The sequence below is a fragment of the Vulpes lagopus genome, chromosome 13, assembly GCF_018345385.1.
Source record: "Vulpes lagopus strain Blue_001 chromosome 13, ASM1834538v1, whole genome shotgun sequence".
NCBI lineage: Eukaryota > Metazoa > Chordata > Mammalia > Carnivora > Canidae > Vulpes > Vulpes lagopus.
The window spans coordinates 35,495,554-35,522,313 of record NC_054836.1 but is presented as its reverse complement, the minus strand read 5'-3'; the positions used below and the strand labels follow the sequence as shown (position 1 = coordinate 35,522,313).

The 26,760-nt window shown below is 37.4% G+C and overlaps 1 protein-coding gene across 1 annotated transcript in view; it reads right to left on the bottom strand.

Annotated features, from left to right (window-relative positions):
* The window catches only part of DNAH11 (dynein axonemal heavy chain 11), a 313,463-nt gene that overhangs the window by 46,563 nt on the left and 240,140 nt on the right, over window positions 1-26,760 (bottom strand). The window contains 3 exon segments of the mRNA XM_041728012.1: window positions 6,033-6,237; window positions 24,021-24,143; window positions 25,355-25,590. Coding sequence (XP_041583946.1) covers window positions 6,033-6,237; window positions 24,021-24,143; window positions 25,355-25,590 — 564 coding nt within the window.

The following is a 26,760-nucleotide window of genomic DNA, read 5'->3' as shown; positions in this document are numbered from 1 at the left end:
AGCCCGGGTGGCTCAGTGGTTTAGTGCCGCCTTCAGTCCAGGGCCTGATCCTGAAGTCCCGGGATTGGGTCCTGCATCGGGTTCCCTGCATGGAGCCTACTTCTCCCTCTGCCTGTGTCTCTGCCTCTCTCTCTCTCTCTCTTTCTCTCTCTCTCAAGAATAAATGAATTAAAAAATCTAAAAATAAAATAAATAAAATACTGAAGAAACAAACCATCAACCTAGAATTCTATATCTTGCCAAATCACTTCTCAGAAATGAGGAAAAATAAAGACTTTTTCAGACACATAAAAACTGAAGGATTCTGTCACTAGGAGACACGTCTTATAGGAAATGTTAAAGATTTTATGTCACAGAGAAAAAAATGTATGTCAGAAACTCAGATCTCCATCAAGAAAGGAAGAATGTTAGAGAAAGAATAAATGAAGGAAATTTTTTTTCTTACTCTCAAGAGAACTGCTCCAAATAATAGAGACAACAATGTAGTAAGTGATTATAACTTAGGATAAATGAATGACAATAATGTTGTAAGAGACTAGAGGGAAGAAATAAGAAAACTCTTTTAAAAGATAATCCATGGGACGCCTGGGTGGCTCAGCAGTTGAGCATCTGCCTTCTGCTCAGGTGGTGATCCTGGAGACCGAGGATCGAGTCCCACATCAGGCTCCCTGCCTGGAGCCTGCTTCTCCCTCTGCCTCTCTGCCTCTCTCTCTCTCTCTCTTTATGTGTGTGTGTCTCTCATGAATAAATAAATAAAATCTTTTTTTTAATAAATAAAATCTTAAAAAAAAACAAAATAAAAGATAACCCACATTTCTCAGGAGGCAATATAATATGCTAAAGAAACCACTATATGTTTTAAAAAAAGTATAACTTCTATGCTGAGACAGGATATGTAATGGAATCATATAAAATGCTCAACTTAAATCAGAGAAGGCAGAAAGAAAAGGAAAAAAAAGGGTAAGGAAGATTGCAGTAAATTTTAAAAAATGACAAAAACGGTAGATTTTAATCCAAATGCATCAACAATAATCTCTTTGAATTTTCTAAATACATCAATTAAAAGACAGAGCCTGACATAGTGGATTAAAAAACCCAACTGTCTGTTGTCTGTAGGAAATCTATCTTGCTCCAACATAAAGGGATGGAAAAATTAAATAAAGAATCACTAATGGAAAGAGAGCTGGAAAAAAACACTTGTTTTTTTTCACACTTCTAAATAAGTAAATAAATATGAAAATACAAGTTAATAAAATGTGTGAAATATAGCAAAAACAGTGCTTGGAGGAAAACTTATAGTGCTGAACACATATATTAGAAAAGGAATAAGATTTAAAATTAATTATCTAAGCTTTTACCCTAAGAAACTAGTGAAAGAAGAGCAAAATAAACAAAGGAAATAAGATAAACAATACAAATTAGGGCAGAAATCAAAAAAATTTAAAACAGGAAACCAATGGGAAAAAAAATCATCAACCAAATTTGATTCTTTACAAAAATCAATAAAATTTATAACCCTGTAGACAGGCCAATCAGGAAAAAAAGAGAGAAAGCACAAATTACAATGTTAGTAATTAAAGAAGGGCTATCACTACTGATTCTATGGGCATTAAAGGACAGTAAAACACTATGATAAACAACTGTATGCCCATAAATTTAAAAATTCAGATGCAATAGGCCAATTCCTTGAAAGACACATCTACCAAAAACTCATACAAATATAACAATATAATATGAATAGGCCTATGTCTAATTTAAAAATTGAATTGACAATAATCTTCCAAAAAGAAAGCACGTGGCTCAGATAATTTTGCTGATGATTTACAGATTTAAAGAAGAAATGCTATCAATTCTCTATAATTTCTTCCAGAAAATAGAAGGAAAGGGATTACTTCCTAACCAATTTTATGATGCCAGCATTAGCCTAATATCAAAACCAGGTAAATTATTAAAAAAAATAAACAAACCCAAGACTATATACCAATATCTTTCATGAGCATAGATGTAAAAATCCTCAACAAAATAAAAGCAAATCAAATCAAATGTGCGTGTGTGCAAGTCTGATTCAACACTGAAAAGTAATATAATTAATTCATCTTATCAGAAAGTTGATGAAAAAGCATATGATATACCAATAGATGAAAAAGAAACATTTGACATAGTCCAACATTCATTTATGATAAAAATGCTCAGCAAACTAAAATACAGGAGAACTTCAAGTTGATAGAGAATTTCTAAAAATGAAAACTCTAACTAATATCCCACTTAATGGTGAGAAATTACATGCTTCCCACTCCCCCACCCCCCACCGACTGGAAACATGACGCAAATATTTCCTTTCACCACTTCTATTCAACGTTGTACTGAAAGTCTCTAAGACTTTAAGTGCTTTAAGACATGAAAAATAAATAAAAAGTATACAGAATGGGAAGGCAGAAATAAACAGTCTTTGTTCACACATGGCATGGTCGTCTTTGTAGAAATTCCCGAGGAATTAACAAAAAGACACCTAACTAATAAGATTATAACAAAGCAGCAAGATACAAGGTTAATATACAAAAGTCAATTGCTTTTCTATATACCAGCGCTGCACAACTGGAATTTGAAATTTACAATACACACCATTTACATTACCACCAATAAACTGAAGTGCTTAGGTATAAATCTAAAAAGTTATACTGAAGATACATATGAAGAGTTCTCCATATTCTGATGAAAGAAATCAAAGATCTTAAAAGTAGACAGAATTCATATTCATGATAGGAAAAGTCAATATTGCTAAGGTGTCATGTCTTCCTTTCTGTGATTCTACAATCAATCAAAATTCCAGCACATTATTTTTGCAAATATTGAAAACCTGATCCTAGAGTGTATATGGAAAAGCTTAAGATCCAGAAGAGTCAATAGTAGGTGTACGGAAGAAGGTGAAAGGTTGACAATACTCAACTTAAAGACTTGCTATAAAGCTGCCACTAATAAGGAAGGTATCATATTCACAAAATAGACAATAGATCCACAGAAATATGCTATTGATCTTTGACAAGTAGTAAAGGCAATGGAGAAAGGATAGTCTTTTCAACAAATGGTGCTGGACAACTGGGTATTCACATGCAAAAGAATGAAGCTGGATCCCTACCTCACACTATATACAATAATTAACTCAAAAATGGATCATGAACCTAAATGTAAGAACTAAAACTATAAAACTCCTAGAAGAAAACATAAGGGTAAATCTTCATGAACTTGTGTGAAGCAATGGTTTCTTGGATATGACATCAAAAGCACAAACAAAAAGCAAAAACCACATAAATTGGATTTCATCAAAATTAAACACTTTTGTGCTTCTGAAGATACCATTGACAAAGTGAAGACAACCCACAGAATAGGAGAAAATATATAAGTATACAATATATGTCCAATAAGAGTATAATATTCAAAATATATAAAGAGCTCCTGCAACACAACAATAAAAATAGCCCATTTTTAAAAATGGGCAAAGGGTTTAAACGATGTTTCTCCAAAGATGACATATAAAAGGACAATAAATATATGAAAACCTATAATGAGGCTAACCTCATTAGCCTATAGGGAAAAGAAAATCAAAACCACAGTGAGATACTGCTTCATACCTACTATGATGGCTATTATCAAAAAAAAGAGACAAGTGTTGGTGAAGATGTGAAAAAATTGGGTCCTTTCTACATAATTGGTAGAAATGTAAAATGGAGCAGTCACTTGAAAGCAGTCTGGCAGTCCCTCAAATATTAAACAGAGAGTTACCAAATGACCCAGTAATTCTGCATCTAGGTATGTACCAAAGAGAAATGAAAAATATACATCCATATAACAACTTACACTGAACATCCACAGAAACATTGAACATCATGGCCAAAAAATGGAAATAACCTAGATGTCCATCAACTGATGAGGGCATAAATATGGTATATGATATCTACAAAGTATTATTCAGTCATAAGAAAATGAAAAACTGATACATGCTACAATATGGATGCACCTTAAAAACATTATGCTAAATGAGAGAAGCCAGGTACAAAGGCAAGATATTTTATGATTCCATTTATATAAAATGTCCAGGACAGGCAAATCTATAGGGAGAGAAAGTAGATTAATGATTGCTAGGAGCTAGGTGGGAGGGGATGCTGGGGAGTAACAGCTAATAAGCACGGATGTTCTTTTTGAGATGCTGAAAATGTTGTAAAATTGATACTCTGTGAGTGACCTAAAAAAACACTGAATTATACAATTAAAAAAGGTATGTGGATTATATCACAAACTTATAAAAAAAGGTAGAAATATTACCATGTATTAATGAACAACAATGAGTGGATGTGTTTTAATAAAGCAGAACAGTATCTTACATAAATTCTACTTTTATATCACAAAAAGGAAGAATAGTATTAGTAGAAACTGAAATTGGGTTAGTGATATAGAGGAACTCTGTAATATCTTGCAACTTTTGTGTAAATAAATTAAAGTTATCCCAGAATAAGTTAGCATTTATTTTAAAAGCTTGCTTTTTTTTTTTTTTTTAAAAAAAAGGTTTTATTTATTTATTCATGAGAGAGAGAGGGAGAGAGAGAGAGAGAGAGAGAGACAGGCAGAGGGAGATGCAGGCTCCATGCAGGGAACCTGACATGGGACTCGATCCTGGGTTTCCATGTCCTGGGCTTAAGGCGGCACTAAACCGCTGAGCCACCCAGGCTGCCCAAAAGCTTGCTTCTAATAAAGAAAAAAATAGGGGGAGAATGTTGCTAATAATTGAAGCTAAATGATGATCACAGGGAAACTTAGAACTATTTTCTTTACGTTCATATATTTGAAAAAACTTCACTATGAAAAAGTAAAAGCAAAGAAAGAAATTAACCAAACGATCAAGGCGTTAGGGAAAAAAAAACCCACGTGTAAATATATTACAAAACTGTTTTCTTATATGGTCATATGGTGTTTCGAATATGGACATGTTCTCTGTCCAGCTTGTCAATGATGAACAAAGCAGCATGCCTGTGGTCCTCTAACCCTGGTCACTTGGATCACTTGTCACTGGCAGGTTGCGATGGCACTGCACGTGAGCACGCCTGCGAGCAGACCTGAGAGCCCTGTGTCCACTCGCACTTAGCCTTGGTCCCAGGGCTGTCTCTGCCCGGCCTGTTGACTGGTGCAGAAGTAAATCCACCTGAAAGCCATCTCAAATGGACTCTGAACATGTGTGAGAACCCCTCGCAGGGCCTGTAAAACAGATGGCTGGGCCTACCTCCAGAATGTGACATTTAGCAGGATGTGGTCTGTGGCCTGAGATTTCGCATTTAAGGTTCCCAGCTGATGCTAATGTTCTAGGAACCACCACTTGAGAACCACTGATTTATAACAGGAGTGGCAAACACTTTCCATAAAAAGCAACATGGTAAATATTTCTGGTTTTGCAGGCCATACCATCTCTGCGGCAACCACTCACCCCTGCCATTGACTTCTTTCTACATTTTCAGGCCTCCTATGTTGTTTTGGGGCTTTTTTTGGTGTGCGTTTTGTTTGTTTGTTTGTTTTAATGGTAATCAACCCTCATTTTAATTATTTTTAGTGTTTTTTTCTTAATCACTGTACATAAAACCATACATTTTCCTTTAAATACTAGTCATCACCAGCTATGATCCCCTGAATTTTTCCAGCATTATTCCATTACTGCTTCTTTTGGGTCTTTGCCCTGGCTGACAGGACACATTCCTGCTTCTCTACTTCTGTTTTCCATGACTAGCATCTCCTTGCTTGTCCTCGTCACCTTCATGAAAGCAGATCTAGAGCCAGCCCAACTCCAACTGGAGGCCCAATGCTAACTACCTGCTTTAACACAAGTACTCTTGAATTGTTCATTGTTCACGTACATCCTCATTTTGCTCAATTAGATTAGACATCCCTAGTGGGCAGGAATCCTATCTAACACTCCTGAGTCTGAGCACTATAACTTGTGCAAGGCAGATACTGAATAAATGTTGATCCAAGGTTTCTTAATTTTTTACCTTAAGTTTCTCCAGATCTGGCCTTTCAATACTGACCACCTCTGCCAGGAGCTGGGCTTCTAGACCATCTTCTGTGACCGTGAAATTGAGGAGGGTTGTCTGAGCCTGCAATTCAGGCTTATAATGCGGATTTGCCAGTTTTGTGTGAAGGATAAGACGAAAGTTCCTGTTAAATTCACATTCTTTGTCTCCAATCCTGATGTACCTAAAGAGGGCATGATACAAACATTCAGGAGATTTCCACAAACCATAACTGGTAATTAGGTGGCATTCCATTTCTTCTATTCTGATAATGTTACCTAGGCTGTAAGACCAGGTGATTCAAGATTATTCAAATACTGTCTCCCTAAAGTATAGAAGAAACTGGAATTATCCCCTAAACCTCTACATGATTGTTTACATGCAAAATGATGATAATACTACTCAACTCATGACATATTCATAACAAGAATATGCAATACATCACATGAAGGTTGTACAAAAACAAACATTAGCTTCTATTACACTTTCTGTGGTTAACCTTACATTAAACATTGCTATTCTTAAAGGATAAAATGAGTATGTGTTTGGATATATCTGTGAATTAACTGTATATAAATATATTCAAAATTTATACATATATATTAAAAATACGCATATACTTTAAATTACTTTCTATTTCAGTATTTTTGGCCCTGGCTCAAAAGCAAAGTTTAAGAAGCTTCCCGTGAGGGATGCATGAGGGTGGGATCTCAGTAGCCATGCTTCTGTCCTATATATCCCTGTTCCCTCAGCCACAGGGACCAGAAGTGGGCACTTCAAAATACTCCAATTAGAGTGAGCTTTCCTGGGATTTAGGATTGGAACAAAGAGAAGGGAGGGCTGCAAATGGAACCCATAGTTCATGTTGATGACACCCTTTCCTCCTGGTAAACCGGCACAGCAGAGAAAGACATTCCTGGTTTCCGAAGGAAGATTCAATCAATATTTGGGGTCAAGAGCATACAAAGGGAGCACGTTCTAGATTTTATGGGCTTCTGGGTCCCATCTTCCTCGACACCTGGCTGCATTTTTAACCCAGTTGCCATGACGCCTTGCAGCCTTGTGACACAGGCTTTGTTTGGTTTAAGCTAGACGGAGGTGGTTTCTGTAATTGCAAGCAAAGCTCTGAATGAATGCAACCCCTCCTTGAGCAGAGGGGCTTACTTTTTTCTACTCCAGATATATGGGTCTAACTTGTAAGGACTTCTTCACCCAGGCTCTGTTGCCCTCTGGATTGTGGAAGGGCTTTGGCCAATGGAAGCATTAGCAAGACATGGCAGGACAGGAGAGGGAGTTCAAAGCAGATCTCCTGGGCCTCAGTGCCATGGTCTGGTGGAGGTTGTGTCCTGCTATGACGGTACTCCAGGTTTGGGATGGTCCCCTTCCCACAGCTCCGCTCACAGGACCAAATAACACTTTCAGGCCTAGAGGTGGTAATAGCTTCCTGCTGTTGTACATCACTGGTTGCCTGGATTCTTCTACTGGGTTCCACTACCCTTCCCTTTGAAAATTCTTTCTGTGAAGGGTCACTGTATTAATTCTATTTTAAAAATTCCCAGCCTACTTTGTGGTCTTTTTTTCTGCCAGGAACCTGCTAGGAGGATCCAGGAGAGGGTTTTTTTTTTTTTTAATTTTAATTTTTAAAATTAAAAAATATATTTTATTTATTTATTCATGAGAAACAGAGAGAGAAAGAAAGAGAGGGGAGCAGAGACAGAGGGAGAAGCAGGCTCCATGGAGGGAGCCCAATGTGGGACTCGATCCCAGGACTCCAGGATCATGCCCTGGGTCAAAGGCAGGCACTCAACTGCTGAGCCACCCAGGGACCCCCAAGAGGGGTTTTTAAGCTCACACACAGACAAATCACAAATACTGATATTTCTCAAACCCTTCCATCAAAGATGTCTGAATTGCATAGGAGTAAAAATACATGTAAAAAGCCTAGGACTGAGCCTGAAACACAGAGTATCTTCTCCGTCTTCTATTTTATACTAAATACAAAGATTCTTCATTCTTCCATTGTCAGTGCATAAAGGATTTTTTTTTTTTTTAAGATTTGACAGAGATAGAGAGAGAAGGAGCAGGGGGAGGGGCAAAGGGAGAGGGAGAAGCAGATTCTCTGCTGAGCAGGGAGCCCTATGTGGGCTCGATCTCAGGATCCTGGGATCATGACCCAAGCCAAAGGCAGATGCTAAACCGACTGAGCCACCCAGGTACACCTAAAGTATTTTAATTATAGAGATATCCTAATGATGACAATGTTATCCAAAGGCCATATTTTTTTCATGTAAATACAGTATTTTTTTAAAATACTACTTAATTTCACTGACCTATAGGGGATATGTTACTTTACTAAATTTATCAATTTTGGAAAATTGAATGAATTAAAAAGACAGACACTGAACATCAAGTTCAACATTCAGGCAACATCCTTTTTCTTAAAATGTCACAATACTTGCAACAACTTTTTTTAAACTTGAGGAGAGATGCCCCAAATTTGTGATGTGGCAATATTTTAGATTGCTGCTGGTGGATGTTTCACAATTTTACCTTGCTCTGAGGTTAATCTGTTGTGCCACATAGTGAGGAAAGGGCTTCTGAACCCCTGGCCATTTTATCTGACTAGGAACAATTTTGTAAAACCACCGTGGTGTGTAATGATTTTTCAAAAAGTCATCGTTTTCTTAAATCACTAAAGCTTTCATCACAAAATCCCTCTTAGTCACTACAGCTAAGAATCCCAAAAGACTGATAAGATTCATGACCTCTTCATCCAACTCTCAAATTTTGTTTGCATTGTAATGATCTCATATTTGTAACAAAAATTTCACAGTTTTTGATTAAGGGTCTAAGCTTGAAAAAAGATCTGCCAAACAAGCCACCATTGGAGAAATTCTTTATTAAGTTGAATGGTCAATCCATTCATGTTATCTAGTTTTGGGTTGTTTTTACTACGTCAAGACTTCCTACTCTTTTAATGTTACTTTCTAGAAGAGCAAAGACCAATTTAGGTAGCAACTTTCTTCTAAACCAGTATGTATTTGTATACCATGATTCCCTCTAAAAAAAATTAAAAACAGGGGTGCCTGGGTGGCTCAGTCTAACAAGTGTCTGCCTTTGGCTCAGGTCATGATCCCAGGAGTCCTGGGATCAAGCCCATAGTTGGACTCACTGTTCAGCAGGGAGTCTGCTGCTCCCTCTCCCTCTGCCCTTCCCTCCACTCATGCTCTCACTCTTGTTTGTCGAATAAATAAAATCTTTGAAAAAATAAATAAAAATAGAGTATTCACATCGCTATCAGAAAGAGTGAGAAAAAAAAGAGATGAATGAATTACGGGGCAAATGTTATAAACGAACTAGAGAGCAGCTGTTGGTGTATCCAATGAGAACAGGGGCCCAGAGGCCTTGGTTCACAGGTCATGGAAATGACACCATCTGTTCACATGTTTGCAAATATTTTCCAGCTGATATCATGCTCATCAAAATCATCATGTACCTTATTGATAATTTCTTCAGTTCTTGGTTTTTATAGTAAAACATGTTACACCCAAACATTTATTTACTCAAAAAGCAATTAGTGAACACCTACACTATGCCAGGCTGTCGGAGAGTCTTGTAGGCAGTGGGCATATAACCAACAGGCACACAATCACTCTGCTCTCACAAACATTACTTAACTCTCTCATAATAGGCATCATGACTATAAAATCTTCCATACTGATGCAGCCATTCTTTCTGTTTAGTCCGTTCCATAAATGAATACACTCTAAGTGCCTACAGTGTGACAGCCACATCAAGATCAAAGATCTGCCTCATTAAAAGATAGGAAAAGAATGCAAATAGACATTTCTCCGGAGAAGATATACAAATGGCCAAGAAGCATCTGAAAAGATGTTCAACACGATTAGTCATCAAAGAAATGCAAATAAAAGTCCCAGTGAGGTGCCACTTCACACCCACTGGATGGCTAGAATAAAACAAACAAAAAACCCCAATAGGTTGCAGCAGTGTTGGCAAGTAGAGAAGTTGGAACCCTCCTATGCTGCTGAAAGTAGTTTGGCAGTTTCTCACAACCTTATGCATATAGTTACCGTTTAATCCATATCGACTACTCTAGCTATATACCCCAAAGAATGAAAACACAGGTCCATATAAGCTCTGTATACAAAGGTACATAGCAGCATTATTCATAATAGCCAAAAAGTGGAAACAACCCAAATGTGTGTAAGCTCATGAATAAACTGTGGTACATCCAAACGATGAACTGTTATTCAGTAACAAAAAGGGAGCAAGTCCTGATAATGCTACATGGATGGACCCTCACAACATAGTGCCAAGCAAAAGAATAGTCACACACGTCCACATATTTTATGATTCTACTAATAGGAAATGTCCAGAATGGGCAAATCTGTAGAAACAAAGTACATTAGTGAGTGCCTAAGAGTTTCAATATAAAACTGACTGTGGTAGGGGACCCTGGGTGGCTTAATCCATTAAGTGTCTGACTCTTGGTTTTAGCTCAGGTCATGATCTCAGGCTCCCAGGATCGAGTACCGACATGAGCTCCATGTTCAGTGGGGGTCTGCTTGAGGATTCTCTCCCTCTTCCACTATTCCTCCTTCCTGCTCAAGTGAACCTACTCTAATAAATAAATAAAAATCTTTAAAAAAATAAAACTGACCGTGGTGATGGCTGCATATTGCTTGAATATATTAAAACCCACTTACTTGTGCACTTTAAACAATTAAATTGCATGGCATGTGATTAACAACAACAGTGTTCCTAAGAAAGAGAAAAAGGACAACAATATCAAGAGGTCAATTGGTAACATTTGGGCTTTTATCAATCTGCAAGGGAAGTAATTATGCTAACTACAGCTTCTCAGAGGTTCATGCTTGCCTTTTGAGCACAATGAGGCATGTCACAGGTTGCTCTTATATAAGAATATCTTTCTTGGTTAACTCACTTCTTTTGGACTAAGACATATTCAACCATAGTTTCATTTGGGCCATCATCAAAATTTCTCCCACTACTTGAGCATCTCTTTCCAAGGGTTTCCAAAATTGATCCTAAAGGTAGTTTTGAGAAAGCTCTTTTTTTGCTTGCACTACTCACTGACTAGCTTTTAAAGGAACCTTCAAGAATAATTACTATACCCCAGGTTCTCACACATAAGCCACACCAAAGATGATCCTCATTTATGACACCACAGTAATCAAATACAAACTTTAAATAAACCTCCGGTACGTCTTATGATCTTCTGATGGCTGCTCCATCTTGATCTGAATTCTTTCCTCCTTAGAGCAGCATCTCAGAAATGCCAGGCCTGTCACAACCGTTCATGACTTCAGATTCCATTTTCCCTAATTTGCTTATGAATTTTTACTTACACATTTACCTCATAAACTTCCTGTTTTAATCACAAACGTCTATCGCCAGATGAAAAGAAAATGGAACTACCTTTACAATTTAAAAATGTGCGTTTAAATGAAGAACACTGGACAAACCAACTCCACAGTTTTCCTGATTGTTGTCCACTGGGACCGCTCAGCGTGGCCGGCTTAGGAACTGAGGTAAGAAGTTTCATTTCGAGGTCTGTGAGGGTATGTGCATGTAATGTGAGAATCAAAACAAGCCCCACAAGATGACTAACTTCTTTTCAGAAGTCCTAGGATTCAGGCCTCAGGAAGAAATCTCTCCAGAGCAGGGGTTGGAGAACTATTTCTATAAAGGGTCAGAGAATCAATACTTCACGTTTTGTGCGTCACGTACATCTTTCCCAAATATTCTTCTCTGTTAACAACCCTTTAAAAACCATTCTTAGTTTACGGGTTGTATCAAGACAGGTTGTTCACCTATCACCACTCTAGAAGATCACATGGTTAGTGGTGTGAACATAATCTTCTTGCAGGGAAATAGAGGCTCATCACGCTTGATTTCCCAGTACCACCAAGCTATGATTTTTCCAATCAGCTACTACACATAACATTGCTTCCCTGCCTAGGCTCTCAAGAAAAACAAGTCTAAGACTGGCCAAAATGAAGTATGAGGTTTGAACGACTGCTTCTGGGTATAAGTGACAAATGCTTCCAACTGGTTAAATACTTAACAAATACCTAGGTCAAAGCAATGCTCCATAAAGTGGCTCAGAAATGACGCTGTGGCTCCAAATTTCTCCTGTACACCTATGTATACCCTGAAGTGTTCACAAACCCTGGTTTGAAAGTCAGAAATCAACCTGCTTGAGGGACAGGTCTGATTTTCTTGGTGAAGAGACAGTTAGTTAATCAGAGGAAAAGAGAAGGATGTCTGCCTCTAAAATTGGCTTTTACATTTTGCTCGGAAACATTATTTCATAGGTTCGAATTTCCCAGGGATAGTAAATTATCCTCAATTGGGGTGTTTATGATCTATGAAAGGCAAGAACTGCATAATGACTCAGTGGGTTTTATCATTGCTGCTAGGTTAATTTTTGGTTAATCTCCTATCTGGGAAAATTAAACAGACCGCTAGTGCTCTCTCATGATTTGAAGGATCCAAAAAACAACGGAGTTAACCAGAGGGGTGGGAAAAGCAAACAATCACTTGGTTGTTTCAGTCAAAGACATGAGTCCAGAGGTTATGACTTCTAGAATACAGCAGGCAACTACAAGCTCCTGAACTTGAACTTCAATGAAAAGCACTAGCACCTGTGAAGAACAATATAAAACTTGCAAGTGTGGCTATTATCTTAAAGCAGCAGTTCTTAACACATTTTTGGGCCCTGTTCCCTCCATGCATGGGATTTGCCCCTGACACCATATCTCAGTGAGAATCAAGTGGGGCAGAAATCTCTGAAGCTGGGATGGAGTTGCTCCCAGAGGGTTTTTTCATCTCTCCAAAGGAGTGATCACCACCTGCCCCTTTTTCTCAATGCCTAGTATGGAGGTTAGAAACGGATTATATGACCTCAGATCAGAAATAAAATTATTTTCCCCAGTACGAACACTATGGTTTTACTGGATAGGATGAATCAAAAACATTGTTTTACCTAGCTGACTTATAGTTTTAGAGCAAGAAGGGCCCCTAGAGATTATTCTAGTTTCCTTTATGGACCCAAAATGTTTATGACGTGTCCCAAGGTCACAGAGCTTAGTGGCAGAGCTGGGACTAGAACCTGGGTCTCTAGACTCCTGGTATAAAGTCCATTTCACTGCATCACACCGCAGGTTAATTTGCTCTGTTTGATGATGACAGCTTGTAACCCCAGCCTCCATCATTCACAAGAGGGTACTGAGAGGATATGATTGACGCAGTAACAATCTATGGCCACTAGGGAAAAAAAAATATAAAGATACAGCTCAGAGAACATGCCCTGCTGATCTCTGCTTAGAAATTCTGTCCTTGTTTATGAAGGAGAATAGCACTGATTGTCGAGATGCCCAGGGCTAACCAAAGAGTTGAATTTCTGATTGATATTTTCATAGAATGAATTAACTTATAAAAATTTTAAATCATTCAATGTGCAGAAAAATTTTCTATCTTCTGGCTTTAAGGGAAAAGAATACTCTTTCAAATATGCCAAAATGCTTACTAGTTAGCTGAATAAATTATTATATAAAAGGCCATCATCTGCATTTTAACCACTAATTCAGTTTTCCATATGTCACATTTACAAAAAAAGAAAATCAGGTACATTGGGAATTTAAAATTCTTTCAGAGTTTATTCAAAATCCAGCCAAAAGGTGTTTTAGGATAAAGATTCCTAATTTCTTAAAGTCACAGAAGGTTATTACTCCTGTAGAGGACTGATATAAAAATACGTAAAAATGAATTCATGTCTAATATTCACAGCACTTCTGTGACAAACATTGGGAAACATTTCTCCCAGCTATGCAATTTCCTTGAAAACCAGAATCTCTGTGAGTTGAGGGAGCATTAGCTCAACATAATCAAGATGAGAATCTCAAATTGGAGATTATAATCTGGATATTTTATATGTCACATAGGTATCTGGCAACTGTGGAAATATCTTTTACTTTCATTGGAACTCTTCTCAAGATTTAGTGTAGCTGCTGCTGCAAATGCCATCAGTCCTGGATCATAAAAACCTAAATGACTTTCTCTACTGATTAGATATTCTGAGTACATGAACAAACACCATCATTATTTTTTATTGCCATCTAAAACAAAACTTGGAAAGGCAGCATATTCAATTTAGAACACGGACCTGCTGCAAGGATGACTGTTTTCAAAAAGATCTGCAAAACCTTTCTCACAATGCCCTTTGGAGAGACATTTCCTGTGATACCAGATTAGCATACCGAAGGTCCATGCTCTAAGAAGGGCAATTCAGGGCAGCCCCAGTGGTGCAGTGGTTTAGCGTCACCTGCAGCCCAGGGTGTGATCCTGGAGACCCTGGATCAAGTCCCACATCGGCTCCCTGCATGGAGCCTGCTTCTCCCTCTGCCTGTGTCTCTGCCTCTCTCTCTTTCTGTGTCTCTCATGAATAAATAAATAAAATCTTAAAAAAAAAAAAAAAAGGAAATTCAGACAGCTCACAAGTTCCCTGAACTGGAGAAGTCTCCAGCTCTCTGAGCAGGGCCTGTTGGTCAAGGTGAAGAGATTGCGGGGGGTGTTTTGTTTTTATCTATTCATGAGAGACACAGAGAGGCAGAGACATAGGCAGAGAGAGAAGCAGGCTCCCTATGGGGAGCGTGATGCGGGTCTCATCCCAGTGGGATCAGGACCTGAGCCCAAGGCAGATGCCCAACCCCTGAGCCACCCAGGTGCTCCATGCAGGTGGTTTGAGATAAGGAAATAATATCATTGCACTAGTGGGGGGGGGGGGGAACCACACTCAGGAAAAGAAAAGGAAAAAAAAAACTTTTCAAAGGACATCTAAAAGCCTTACTGCATGTCCTGCTGCTTAAAATGAAGCGCTTCTGGAGGAGGCCTGGGAGCTGTGACTGCTGGGACCTGGGGGCACAGTGGCAGGACCTGGTCGCACAGCGGGCAGCGTTACCTAGCAACCCCAGCAGGAGGGGCCGCCCAGTTGGTCAAACCCTGCTCCCCCAGAAAGGTCTGGGCTGAAAGCTGCACAGCTGGCAAGACAGCCCAGGAGAAGGAGGAAAGAAGTCCTGAATAGAAATGAGTTAATTGTCTTGCTGCTTCATATAGTTAATATAACCAACACGTCCCTCTCGGAGAAAAGCAAACTTCAATTAGATTCTACAAAAAAAAAAAAAAAAAAAAAAAAAGACTCGTGTTGCAGGAACTCCAGGTAACTTTGAAAGAAAAAAGGAAGCTAAAAAAAGAAAATCAGAGATTATTTCTCTTCTGAAATATAGAATATATATACGCATTACATATATTATGATAAATATGATGGCACACATATGTCTTTTTTAAAATTACACTAATTCTTTTTTTTACATATGTCTTTCAATATATATTTCATATTTCAATATATTCCCATATTTAAATATTATAATGCAGCATGAAAAAGAAATCCTGGTTCTGTTTGCGTTTTTTTTTTTAAGGAAATTTGCTATTTATTTTTTTATAGAAAAGATTTGTAAAAGATTCTTTATCTGTGGCCTGTTTGGAATTTGCCTTCACCCAAGTACCACCCAAGAGGACTATGAGTGTGTGTGTGGACTATTCGCACACTCTGAATGCTATTCTTTAAAAAAAAAAAAAATCTGGACTGAATTTATGAATAGTAAGGTCTTTTCTGTGGTTAAACCTTATTTTGAATTTACAAATTAGGAGAGACTAGAACGCTGAATTCTACTATATGAGGGCACGAATTAACTTGAAAATAGAGCAATTTCTATCTACAAGGGTTCTAAAGAAAGAACTATGAATGACTTGAGTTTATTTAAAAACCATATGCTTCCAGCTTGAGAGCACATTTTATCACAGTGTGGGATTTAATTTAACGTGATTCTCTATCTTAAGTCCCACCCAAGGCTTCATTTAAATAGATCTAACGTCAGTTGTAATACAATCATGTAGCATCAACTGCAAAGGTAATAACATAAAAATACCAAATAAACTGAAAACGTGTTAATTGTAAACAATCCCCTTTATTAATAATCTTAGCACTTTTAGGGAATACAGTCATGGTAAGTATCTGTAAAATATCTTTCTTTTTTTTTTTTAAGATTTTATTAATTCATGAGAGACACAGAGAGAAAGAGGCAGAGACAAAGGCAGAGGGAGAAGCAGGTTCCATACAGGGAGCCCGACATAAGACTCGATCCTGGGTCTCCAGGAATCATGCCCTGAGCTGAAAGCAGAGGCTCAACCACTGAGCCACTGGGCTGCCCTGTAAAATATCTTTCATTATCTTATTTCTGTAAAATAAATTTATAATTGTATAACTAATATTCCTGTTAGTTTTAAGTTCCTTTATATGACATGCTACTTAAGAACTATTATTAAAAGGACAATTACATGAAAATAAATGTAGGAAAAGTATAAAATGTTTTAAAAAATATTTGTAGGCTCAGAAACAATTCGAAATATATCTTACAGAAAGGTTACTCCAGCTAAGATTAAAGTTCAAAAATTACTTCAATAATACTTGTAGGGATTTGAAAGATTAAAGAAATATAATTTTATGAAGATGCTTCACAGATCAGCAACTTCTCTATTATGTAAGCCAGTAAATTTGCTTTGGAAAAAGTACATGTTGATAAATCTTCCCAGATATGTTTTCTGTCGATTGATATGATCAGATGTATTTTACTTAAAATTAGGATTGTCTGGAGTTTGGTAGATTTAATTATTTGTAATTACCCAGCTGTTGTCAGCCTGTGGCCATTTTATGACAGTGGTATCTACTATGTGGGTCAGGTTCAACTGTATATCTTCTCAAACACAGATTTAATGTGCTATTGATGAAACCATTACTAGAACCAAATTAAAGTCTGGGCTGATGTATTGGTCCATAGGGACCTGTCAGACATGAAAGGAGTAATTAGTATTCATTACTTCATACTCCACAACATTCCAATTATTAATGAACTTCAACTTTTGGACTATGCTATATCTATCACAAGCGTCTTCTCAGACATTTGTTATTAGGAAGAATAAACTAATATTGGTTAAAAAAAAAAAGGCCCCTAAAACAAACAGAAGTAAAATAAACAAAAACACCATTAATGGCGGAAAACTTCATGAGGGATGTGGCTTTCAGGAGGATGCAAATGTTATCCCACTTGTGTGGGAGGAAGAGGATTGCAGTGAGGACAAGCTGGGTGAATGCTCTGGCCTTGAGTCCCCATCTTTTCCTTGTTTTCAATGCTATCTTGTCTTTACAATACAAAGGGAAATGTCTGCAATCACAAAAGTAATTGTATGGACATAATAACATAGAATTGTAAAGACAGAAGGGAATAGAAAAATAATCAATGTTTATTTTTGGACATGAGAATAAGATGTCCATCAGAAAGTTTACAACAACATAGGTCGGTTTGGGATGTGATCAAGTTAAAATAAAAATTTTTCTGTTCCTGTTCTAATAAACCAAATGGTATCTCTATTATTAAAGCCCTGTTGACCTTTATCCATTAGTTTTCTTTTCCATCATTTTCTCCTTTTTTATTTACTGCATTAGAAGAAAAATAATTCTTACTTGACCAATCTATTTTAATCTTGCATGTATATGGATTTTTAAAAACAATTTCTTTTCTTTAGAGTTACATGAACTCACAAGGAAGCATTTGCTTTGGTGAAACAGACATTTGGCAGGTGGAAATAATGCTTTCACTAAAATATCAAACATTATTCCAAAGTACTTTTAAAGCTCTTAAAGGCAAGACTAGTATCAAAATGTGGAATGTCTTCAACTTTTTCCATTCAAAAATAAGAGCTGGAAAAAAAATAAGAAGTAGAATACTTCCTCCTAGGAAGAGGCAGTTAATTGTACTGCATACATAACTTGTATTAAAAAAAAAAAACAGCAGAAGTGCACAAGTCCCTACCTCAGCTCACACTAGTGGTGAGCATGCGAGTTTGTACTAATATTCTGGAAACCAATTTGGCATTATGTTTTAAAGCTGACTGTGCACACGCTCTACAACCTAACTCCAGAATATAAACTCTGAAGAACCTCTTGCTGTGTGTACCTGTAAATGTATATACAAATCTTCAGAGTACTAATATTCATAGTAGCATGGCTTGTAATGGTAGAAAACACAAACACAACTGAAATGTTCCTCAATATGAATACTGAATAAACAGGAACAGTTATGCCACTGGATATGAGAACAATGAAAATAAAACAGAACTAAAAGCAAGAATACAGGTAAGTCTTAGACATGTTAACAGTGGAAAATTCAAGTCCCTTTAGATATACTATGATTACATTTTTGTAAAGCCCCAAATAAAAAAAAAATAAAGTACTTTAAATAAAGTTTTGAAATGATAACAAAGTTTAGAATACTACCTTTGGGAGAGGAGGCCCAATGGGACCTTATTGGGAGAATAAGAGTGGCTTAAAGAATATTGGTAAATTTTCAGTTCATCGTTTGAATGGAAGATATATATCTAATTTATTATGCTTTATAACTTTTATATGTATCAGCATTAAACAATACAACTTAAATGACAAAAAACTCTCTCCTGTTCTCAGGAGTCAACTTAAAACATCAAAAGATGTATGACTGATTTTCTTGTTCACACATCCCACATCCAAAATACAACATGTTACTTCAGGATCTCTGGCTTAGTATCTGATTTATGCTCCCAATCACCAACATACTGCAGTTATTATTGGTTCAAGATTCAAGGGAAATAATATACTTTGACTACCTATTTGTGCTATGTTGTTCATAATTTTTTTTCCTCCACAAGGTAAGAAAACATAAATGCAGAAAAAGAGCCTAAACAACTTACTTCAAATCACCAAACTAAAGGGGGGGGGGCAGACCAAGATTTGAACCAAATTTCATCTTACTTCTTGTACCCCAGTATGCTAATTTCTAAAAAACCATGCGCTAGCACATAAGCCCCACTGCATAGCCTTGAAGTTCTCTTGAAAATGCTCATGCAGCTAGTTCAAGATCATGGAGTCATCATTGTATTTATCTTCCCTCCCATGCCAAACCCTACAGAAAAGATGGAAAAATATATGTTCAAAGAAAGAATAAGTTCAAAATCATGCTGGAAAGAGTACAAGGAGTAGAAGCCAAAAAAAAAAAAAAGAATTTAAAAAACTGATGAAAAATCTCATGGAAAACATTAGCAAAACTAATAATAAATAATCCATGGAAGGCTAATAATAAACATGTCCTATTAACAAATCAAGGAAATATAAAACAAAGCAGCAATGAGAGAAGGATTCTGTTATCTGATGTTTCTATTGGCTCTCCCTTGTATGATGCCATATTTACTGTGTTCTGTGATTTTTGCCTGTGAACTCCTATACCTTGGAATTACATTGTGTACAGTTCTCTAAAGTCTGGGTTGATGTACATAATTCCAGACAGGATTTTTATTTTCTTCTGCCAAGTACACTGGGGCGTGACCAATCTGGTGCCTCTTAAAAATAAGTTATTGGTTTGAGATTTTTAGGGCATCTAAGCAAAAATTTGTCTTGAATTATTTTTTGTCTTGAATATTTTTAAGAGAGTTTCTGATTAGGAACTCTCAGGGGACATTTTCTCACTTCTCAGTGCCAAAGTACAGAAAGGAAAGCACTCCTTTCCACAGGGCTGGGTTTTGTTTGGTTTTTGACAAGTTTACCCTCAAATTGAAGGCTTGGCCCCTTGAGGCTCTAGCATTATACAGCAGCCTCTTAGCAGACTTCACACCCTCAGCTGGCATGGTCCAGGCTCCAGGTATCCATCAAAACAGAAATTCTATGTCATCAGGTTTTAGCAGGTGCCCTCAAGAAGAAAACGAGCTTTGGCGTTCCTTGTCTATCCAATTCCTGCTTTTTAGGTACACTCTTTTTTTTTTTTTTTTTGGTCAACCAAGCGCCGGAAGGTGTGAATATTTTAACACACTTGGTTGTTTTTCAGCATTTACACATCTAATCTGCCTGAAATAAAAGTCTGTGTTTTTATTGTTTTATTTTGACTTTGGTTAACCATCTTTTAAAAGACAAAGATGTTTCTTATTCATAGAGAACTTGTAATCTAATACAGATATAGGGCTGAAAACAAAAACAAAAACAAAACATAACTTACAAGGGACAGATAAAGGCAAAATGTCACAGTGGCCCAGTACAGAATGGACTCGGCATAGGAAGACCTGAAAGTGGAAACTCAAAATTCCCATTTAATTAATTAAATGGCAGTTGGATCCTGAATGGAGCAGAATTTGGGATTTGTAGAAAGACCATGTAAGTAAAACATCATATCATACGAGGGGGCAATTAATCTGTGTGAATAAAGGGAGTAAGTTATCAAATAGGTAAAACATTTCATAGGCTTCAGAGAAGAGCTTCATTTCAATTTACTGTAACAGGCAACAGAGAATTCTTAATGGGTTCTTCAACAGGCCAGTGATAGAAGCAATATTAGGAAAAGATTATTTTAACCACTCTCTGGGCTGGAGAGGAGTGAGCATACAGAATGTCAGGACATGACTTCATGCAACAGTCTACATAGTCAGCCAAGATCTCCTTATCAAGCTCCACTGGCTTCTTAGACTTCCTTTCTAGCACCTTCATCTTTGAATGTCTTTGAATGCAATAAGCGAGCTCATTGCTTCTTTTCCTGCACTTACTCCTATTGCTGTACCACATCTCTCCATGAACCACACCATCATTTAACCTAGCAGAAGACTGTAAATCACCCTTGAACCTTCCTTTTTTCCCTTAACAACATCCCATTAATGACCATGAACTGATGAAACTAACTCCTTCAGAATTCTTTCGTGGGTCCTCTCTCTCTAGTATCACTGCCTTAGTTTAGGGTCATATCATGTCTCAACTGGACGACTGCAATTGTTTGGTAATTAGATCTTGGCCCCATGGACCCTGGTCCATGTCCCTTCCATCAGTACTTCATAATGCCGACAGCATGTCCTTCCAGACGCAGATCTGATTACATTACTCCTAGGGTGCCTAAAAGTCTTCACTAGCTTCCCCACTGACATGCTCATGGTTCTCAAGTGAAAATATGGGGACTCCAGATTTGTTACTCGAGGAAGGAAAAGTCTGTTGGTTAAGAACCACTGCTGCTGTCAACTAATGTTACTGATAGGAATGGGCCCCTTTAGTATGTTTGGGGAAAAGAAAAAGAATTATCAATCAATAGGAAAAGGTCAAATTTAAAGTCATCTGTGGGTACCCAAGGATGTCCACACTCTGGGGGGCCTGCCAATCTCTCAGGTCTCAACTTCCCCAGGCCTTACTGTCCTTTATCCCTTCCAACACAAGACTCTCCACTGATGTGGATCCTATTTGCAGTCCTGCCCAAAGCTGTTGGGCTGTTTTGCGTTTTAATATTTGGTTTATTTCTCTCATTCCAAAATTCTCTTCTTCTACTTGTGTATCTGACAAATGCCCACTCACCTTTCTAGATTCATATTAAATGTTAAGGTAATCAAATGTAATTTTTTCCACAAAGCCTTTCTTAGTCTCCACTATGGCAATGATGAATCCCTGCCACGTATACTTCTAATGTCACACCAATGGCACTGTCTTTCTTTTATTGTTTACAGGGTCTGCCTCTCCCCTAAAGGAAACATAGCTTCCTGAAACCCAGGGTCTCTATCTTATCATGCTGAGGATCTGCAGCCCTTGTACTGTGCCTGGTATAACAGTGCTCAGAGAAGTTTTATCAGTGACTGATACAGTATGTAAGGACTCCACCAGCACTCAGATTCTCTGGAAAAAGATACTAAAAATATCTGCAAGAGAGAGGGAAGTAGGAAAAACTGGAGATACAGATATGAATTTATACTCATGTAAGTCATTGTTCCCATATGTAAGAGTTTAGGAACCAGGATCATTAACATAATAACTGCATGTGATAATCACCATTTGTTATATTCTTATGGATTATTTTCAATTCTCTTGGCCTTTACAAAAAAATGTTGGAACGATATGATCAGTTCTATAAAACCTAAAAGAGAGTACCTATTCAGGAAATAATATAATTTGGAATAAGTTGCTCTAGACTGTGATAAAGCTTTGATGTTCTAGGAAAATAATTTGTTTCTGAAATATAAGACTTCTGGGATTCACAATAATATGTAACTATATCTATCCTGAGGAAACATCATGACTCAAATTTATTAGTCCCTGGAAGTTTTAAATTTTATATACATATATATGTAATTAAATTTATGTTTATATCTCTTATATATTATTTATATTATATATTTAAATACATAACATATAAAATTATACATGTTTATAATATATTTAAATGATATAAATATAGACATATATATATATATAGAGAGAGAGAGAGAAGAGAGGAAGAATCACCAAATTCTTACACTTAAATTGTGTTACTAAAGGTCCAAGTTAAAGCTAGAGAATGTGCATTTCACGATGAAACATTTTAGGCCTTCCTAATATAGTCAAAACCTTAATAACAAAGATTTCACTTCAGTGACATTCAAGATTTTACACTATATTTTTAACACATCAGACACGGCTACAATTATATTTATGTCAGAGTTGCAGTTTGTCAAGTAGCTTATTAGATTTTTCTAAATGCATGGCTGGGTAAATTTTGGCTTATTAAACAATTATAAGTTGTCAGTCACTATAAATGGATTTACTCATATAATAAATACTAGTTGGCTAGGGACCATTTAAAAAACACAAATCAGTTATCCTTAAGTAGACCTATTTCCACTTAAAATGGACAGGAATAAACTGGTGATGAGAAAGGAGACCGTTCACTTTGAGGCAGAGACTGGGTGTCAAAGCAGGGTGTTGGAGAAATTCTGAAATGGTATCTCTTTGAAGAAAAGAGCCCACCAACAAAGAGAAGGAAACCCAGTGAAATAAGTGTAGTGACTGTAGGTTCCACACAGAGCCCATGGAATGCCATAACCCCTGTGAGCCTACAAAGGCTTGGTCAGAGACACATTTGCTGAATGTGACCTTTGACACATGCATAGAAAGTGCTGTGATGGGGATTCCTGGATGGCTCAGGGGTTGAGCATCTGCCTTTGGCTCAGGGTATGATACTGGGGTCCTGGAATTGAGTCCCACATCAGGCTCCTCCCAGGGAGCGTGCTTCTCCCTCTGCCTATGTCTCTGCCTCTCTCTGTGCCTCTCATGAATAAATAAATAAAATCTTAAAAAAGAAAAAAAAAGAGAGAAAGTGCTATGATAACCCCTGGGAAATGGCTTCCCCACCCGTAGTAGAATGTTCTGGAGAGTGGGGTGTCCAGGGGAATGGCAGCTGATTGGAACATCACTTAGAGCTCTAAGCAGTTCTTAGTTGGTGGCATTGCTGCTGGTATGGGAATGATTTTCAGGGTCCACTAATGAATTAAAAAATATATATATATATTATATACATATTGCAAACTTATTAGAAAAAAGAGAACTAGCCCAGTAAACCTCTCATTTTGTGGATACCATTACTTTGGTTGAAGTGGAGTGAAACCAAAAACAGTGAATGGACTTTGAATTATCCTATTGAAAAATATTTAATAAACAAGGATACAAAAGATAGGTGGTTTAGGTAAACACACAAAAGGTGTCTTGCCAAATCTTAAACTGCTTTGGTATGAACTGATAAAGGAGCAACTACTCTCAGATTTGTGACAGATTTTTTGGTTTATCAATCAGGGACTGGACAACATGAATCTAAATCTATCAAAGAAATAGTCTGAAAATCTGGGTCATGTTGAGGTTGCTTCTGACTTGGAACGGAGCTGCCATGGAATGGAAACTCAGAGACATCATCAAGAAGATTCCAATGGACTGCGCTGATTTTGAACCTAACAGAAGTTGCTGATCACATTCATATGCAGCACAAAAAAAAATTCAACAATACTTACTTCCCTTTTTTAATCGTGTTTCTGCCAAGCAGTGGATCAAGGACTGGGTCTATTGTTTCCTCCAGATTTTCAACTAAGATGACATCTCCAAAGACCAAAGCAGTTTCAATGGCATTCAAAAACCTTGAAATTCAATCAGAATTGAGATAATAAAATGTATATAAGCACAGGGAAAATGTTCAGAATTATTTATATTAAATTATATTTGATTTAATGTAGACTTTTTTTAATGAGACAGACTTAGAGAAATCTGTTTCATGAAGTATTCAAGTAGATTACATAGAAATCCATGATTAGATTTTGAGATGAATTACACAGTGATATTTTCCAAGTGAAATTCAACAGTATGAATAAGTCTATGTGTAAATTAGTTCTTTTGACAGTAACCATGGTTCAGACAAATGCAACTTACCCAAACATCATAAATTTAAATTCATTTAATGAGTCCTTTTTTGATAAAAAAATTCAAAATATATTGAATACCTTGTGGTTTTGTCAAATATTCATTTTTTTAAACCTTAGTTTCGGTCATGATAAGTGGTAAATTATCATTATACTACATTCTCCCTCTCCAAAAATAGGCTCTCCCCCTCAAAAATAATTTCCTCCAAGTATTCAGTATTCCTCCAGTATTCATCCAAGCTAGGAGTACATATATCTGTATGACAGAAATTTCTTATTTCGTTTTATATGTGAAAAGATGATAAAAGGGTCAAATCAAATACCAGTAAGTCTAAAATTATTTAATATTAAAAAAATAAAATAAAATTATTTAATATTAACTGAACACCAACTATGTACACAACAACTTTATTTATCAGACAGTATTGTCATGAGGACCTAATGACAGAAAGTCTTGGAGTAGACTCAGTTTTCAAAAGCAATATATAAAACTTGACTAAGAAACTCTCTTTAGGCATTCAACATTGGGACTTGCAGCCATGCTAAAATTCTACAAGAGGCGAGATATATATTCAGGAATAGGATTCTAATCCACTGACAATTCCTGTGTTGCCATATGCCAAATGCCCCAAAGGATTACAGTCCCTCCTATTCCATTCTTGGTCTTAAGAAACTGACTGATTTTTCCACTCGGGTGCAGTGTTTGATTTAATCTTCAACCTAATTTCATCTTCAGGTAAGTGGATGCCATGTAATAGAAATGCCCATTCAGCAAAGATGTTTTACATGAAAGATGAGCAAGCAGATAAACAAGAGATGTCATACTGTCACGTCACAATAGCAGAGCAGTCTAGCAAGTGCCTGGACTCTGTAAAAATCAGACCCATTTCACAGCAGCTAAACACAAGGCCAATCCTCCCAATTTCACTTACCCTTTCTGGCCCAAATGTGTGACTTTCAAGTCAGTTCCGTACTTATTCTTGATCCACTTAATTCCCTGTTGCTGGGGATCTATCATCAGCGGCCAGCGCTCACAGTGTGTTAGGATGGTGGCATTTTCGGTGGACATCCTGTCATTGGGGAGCCCTTCGTTATTCCAGGTGGCAATGGTAGCGTCATCCGTCAACATAGCAATCACATCCAGGCCTTCAGTTATTGGGATGGAAACCTTGAAAATCAGAGTTGAATGCAATAAATGGCCAGCATCGCAAGGCAAATGACTCACTGTAACAGACTAGAAAATGAGAGACCAAAACCAAGACAACACATGCAAATTCTCTTTGGGAGCTCTGAAGCCACTGTGAAATACAATCTGACCCCGATCAGCACAGTATTTACCTCCCTGAATTCTGTCAAATGCAGTATTCAACATCTGGTTTATTACTGCATATGATGCCAAGGGAAAGAGACTTGGCCCTACATCTATGGCTGCTCCAATAGGGAGGGGGGAACTGAGACACTAGGGAGGACTACAGGACCTCAGAAGTCTACTTGCCCCATGGGCTAATCACCCCACATAAGCAATGCCATACACAGTATCTTGCCCAGGCAACTCATCCTGTGGTACAGGCCCCACACTATGAAGAGATGACTTCTCTTTCATGGATAGGTTCCATGGAATGTATTCAGTCTGCTGGCACTCCATCAGCTTACTGGTTGTACTTAGGAGCTGAGATTGGAGCCTCTCCACTGAGAGGGAACCACCTGCCCTGTGACTGTGGAAAGTAGCATTACAAAATGAGGAGATAGCTCCTTTAAGAGAGAGGAAGAAACCTATTTTTAATTAATTAATTAATTAATTATTAAAGATATTATTTATTTATTCATGAGAGACAGAGAGAGAGGCAGAGATATAGGCGGAGGGAGAAGCAGGCTCCATGCAGGAAGCCTGATGTGGGACTTGATCCTGGAATTCCGGATCACATCCTGAGCAGATGCTCAACCACTGAGCCACCCAGGCGTCCCCCTATTTTATTTTAAAAATACTTATTTACTTATTTATTTGGGGGTGGGAAAGATTGCGTCTATGTGCAAGCATGGGGCGGGGTTGGGGAGGTGGGTGCCAGCGGCAGGGGGAGGGTAGCAGACTCCCTGCTGACAGCACAGAACCCTACATGGGGCTTGATCTCACGACCCTGGGATCATGATCTGAGCTGAAATCATAAGTGTGCTCAGAACTGAATGAGCCACCCACATGCCCCAGACACCAGTTTTAAAGAATTAGGCTCATTCTTTACAAAAGTAGACTTTACAAAAAATAATCAAGATTATAGAAAGGAATTTATTAAGGAATTTATTCATTTGGTCATCAATCACCAATATTTATGGAGCACCTCCT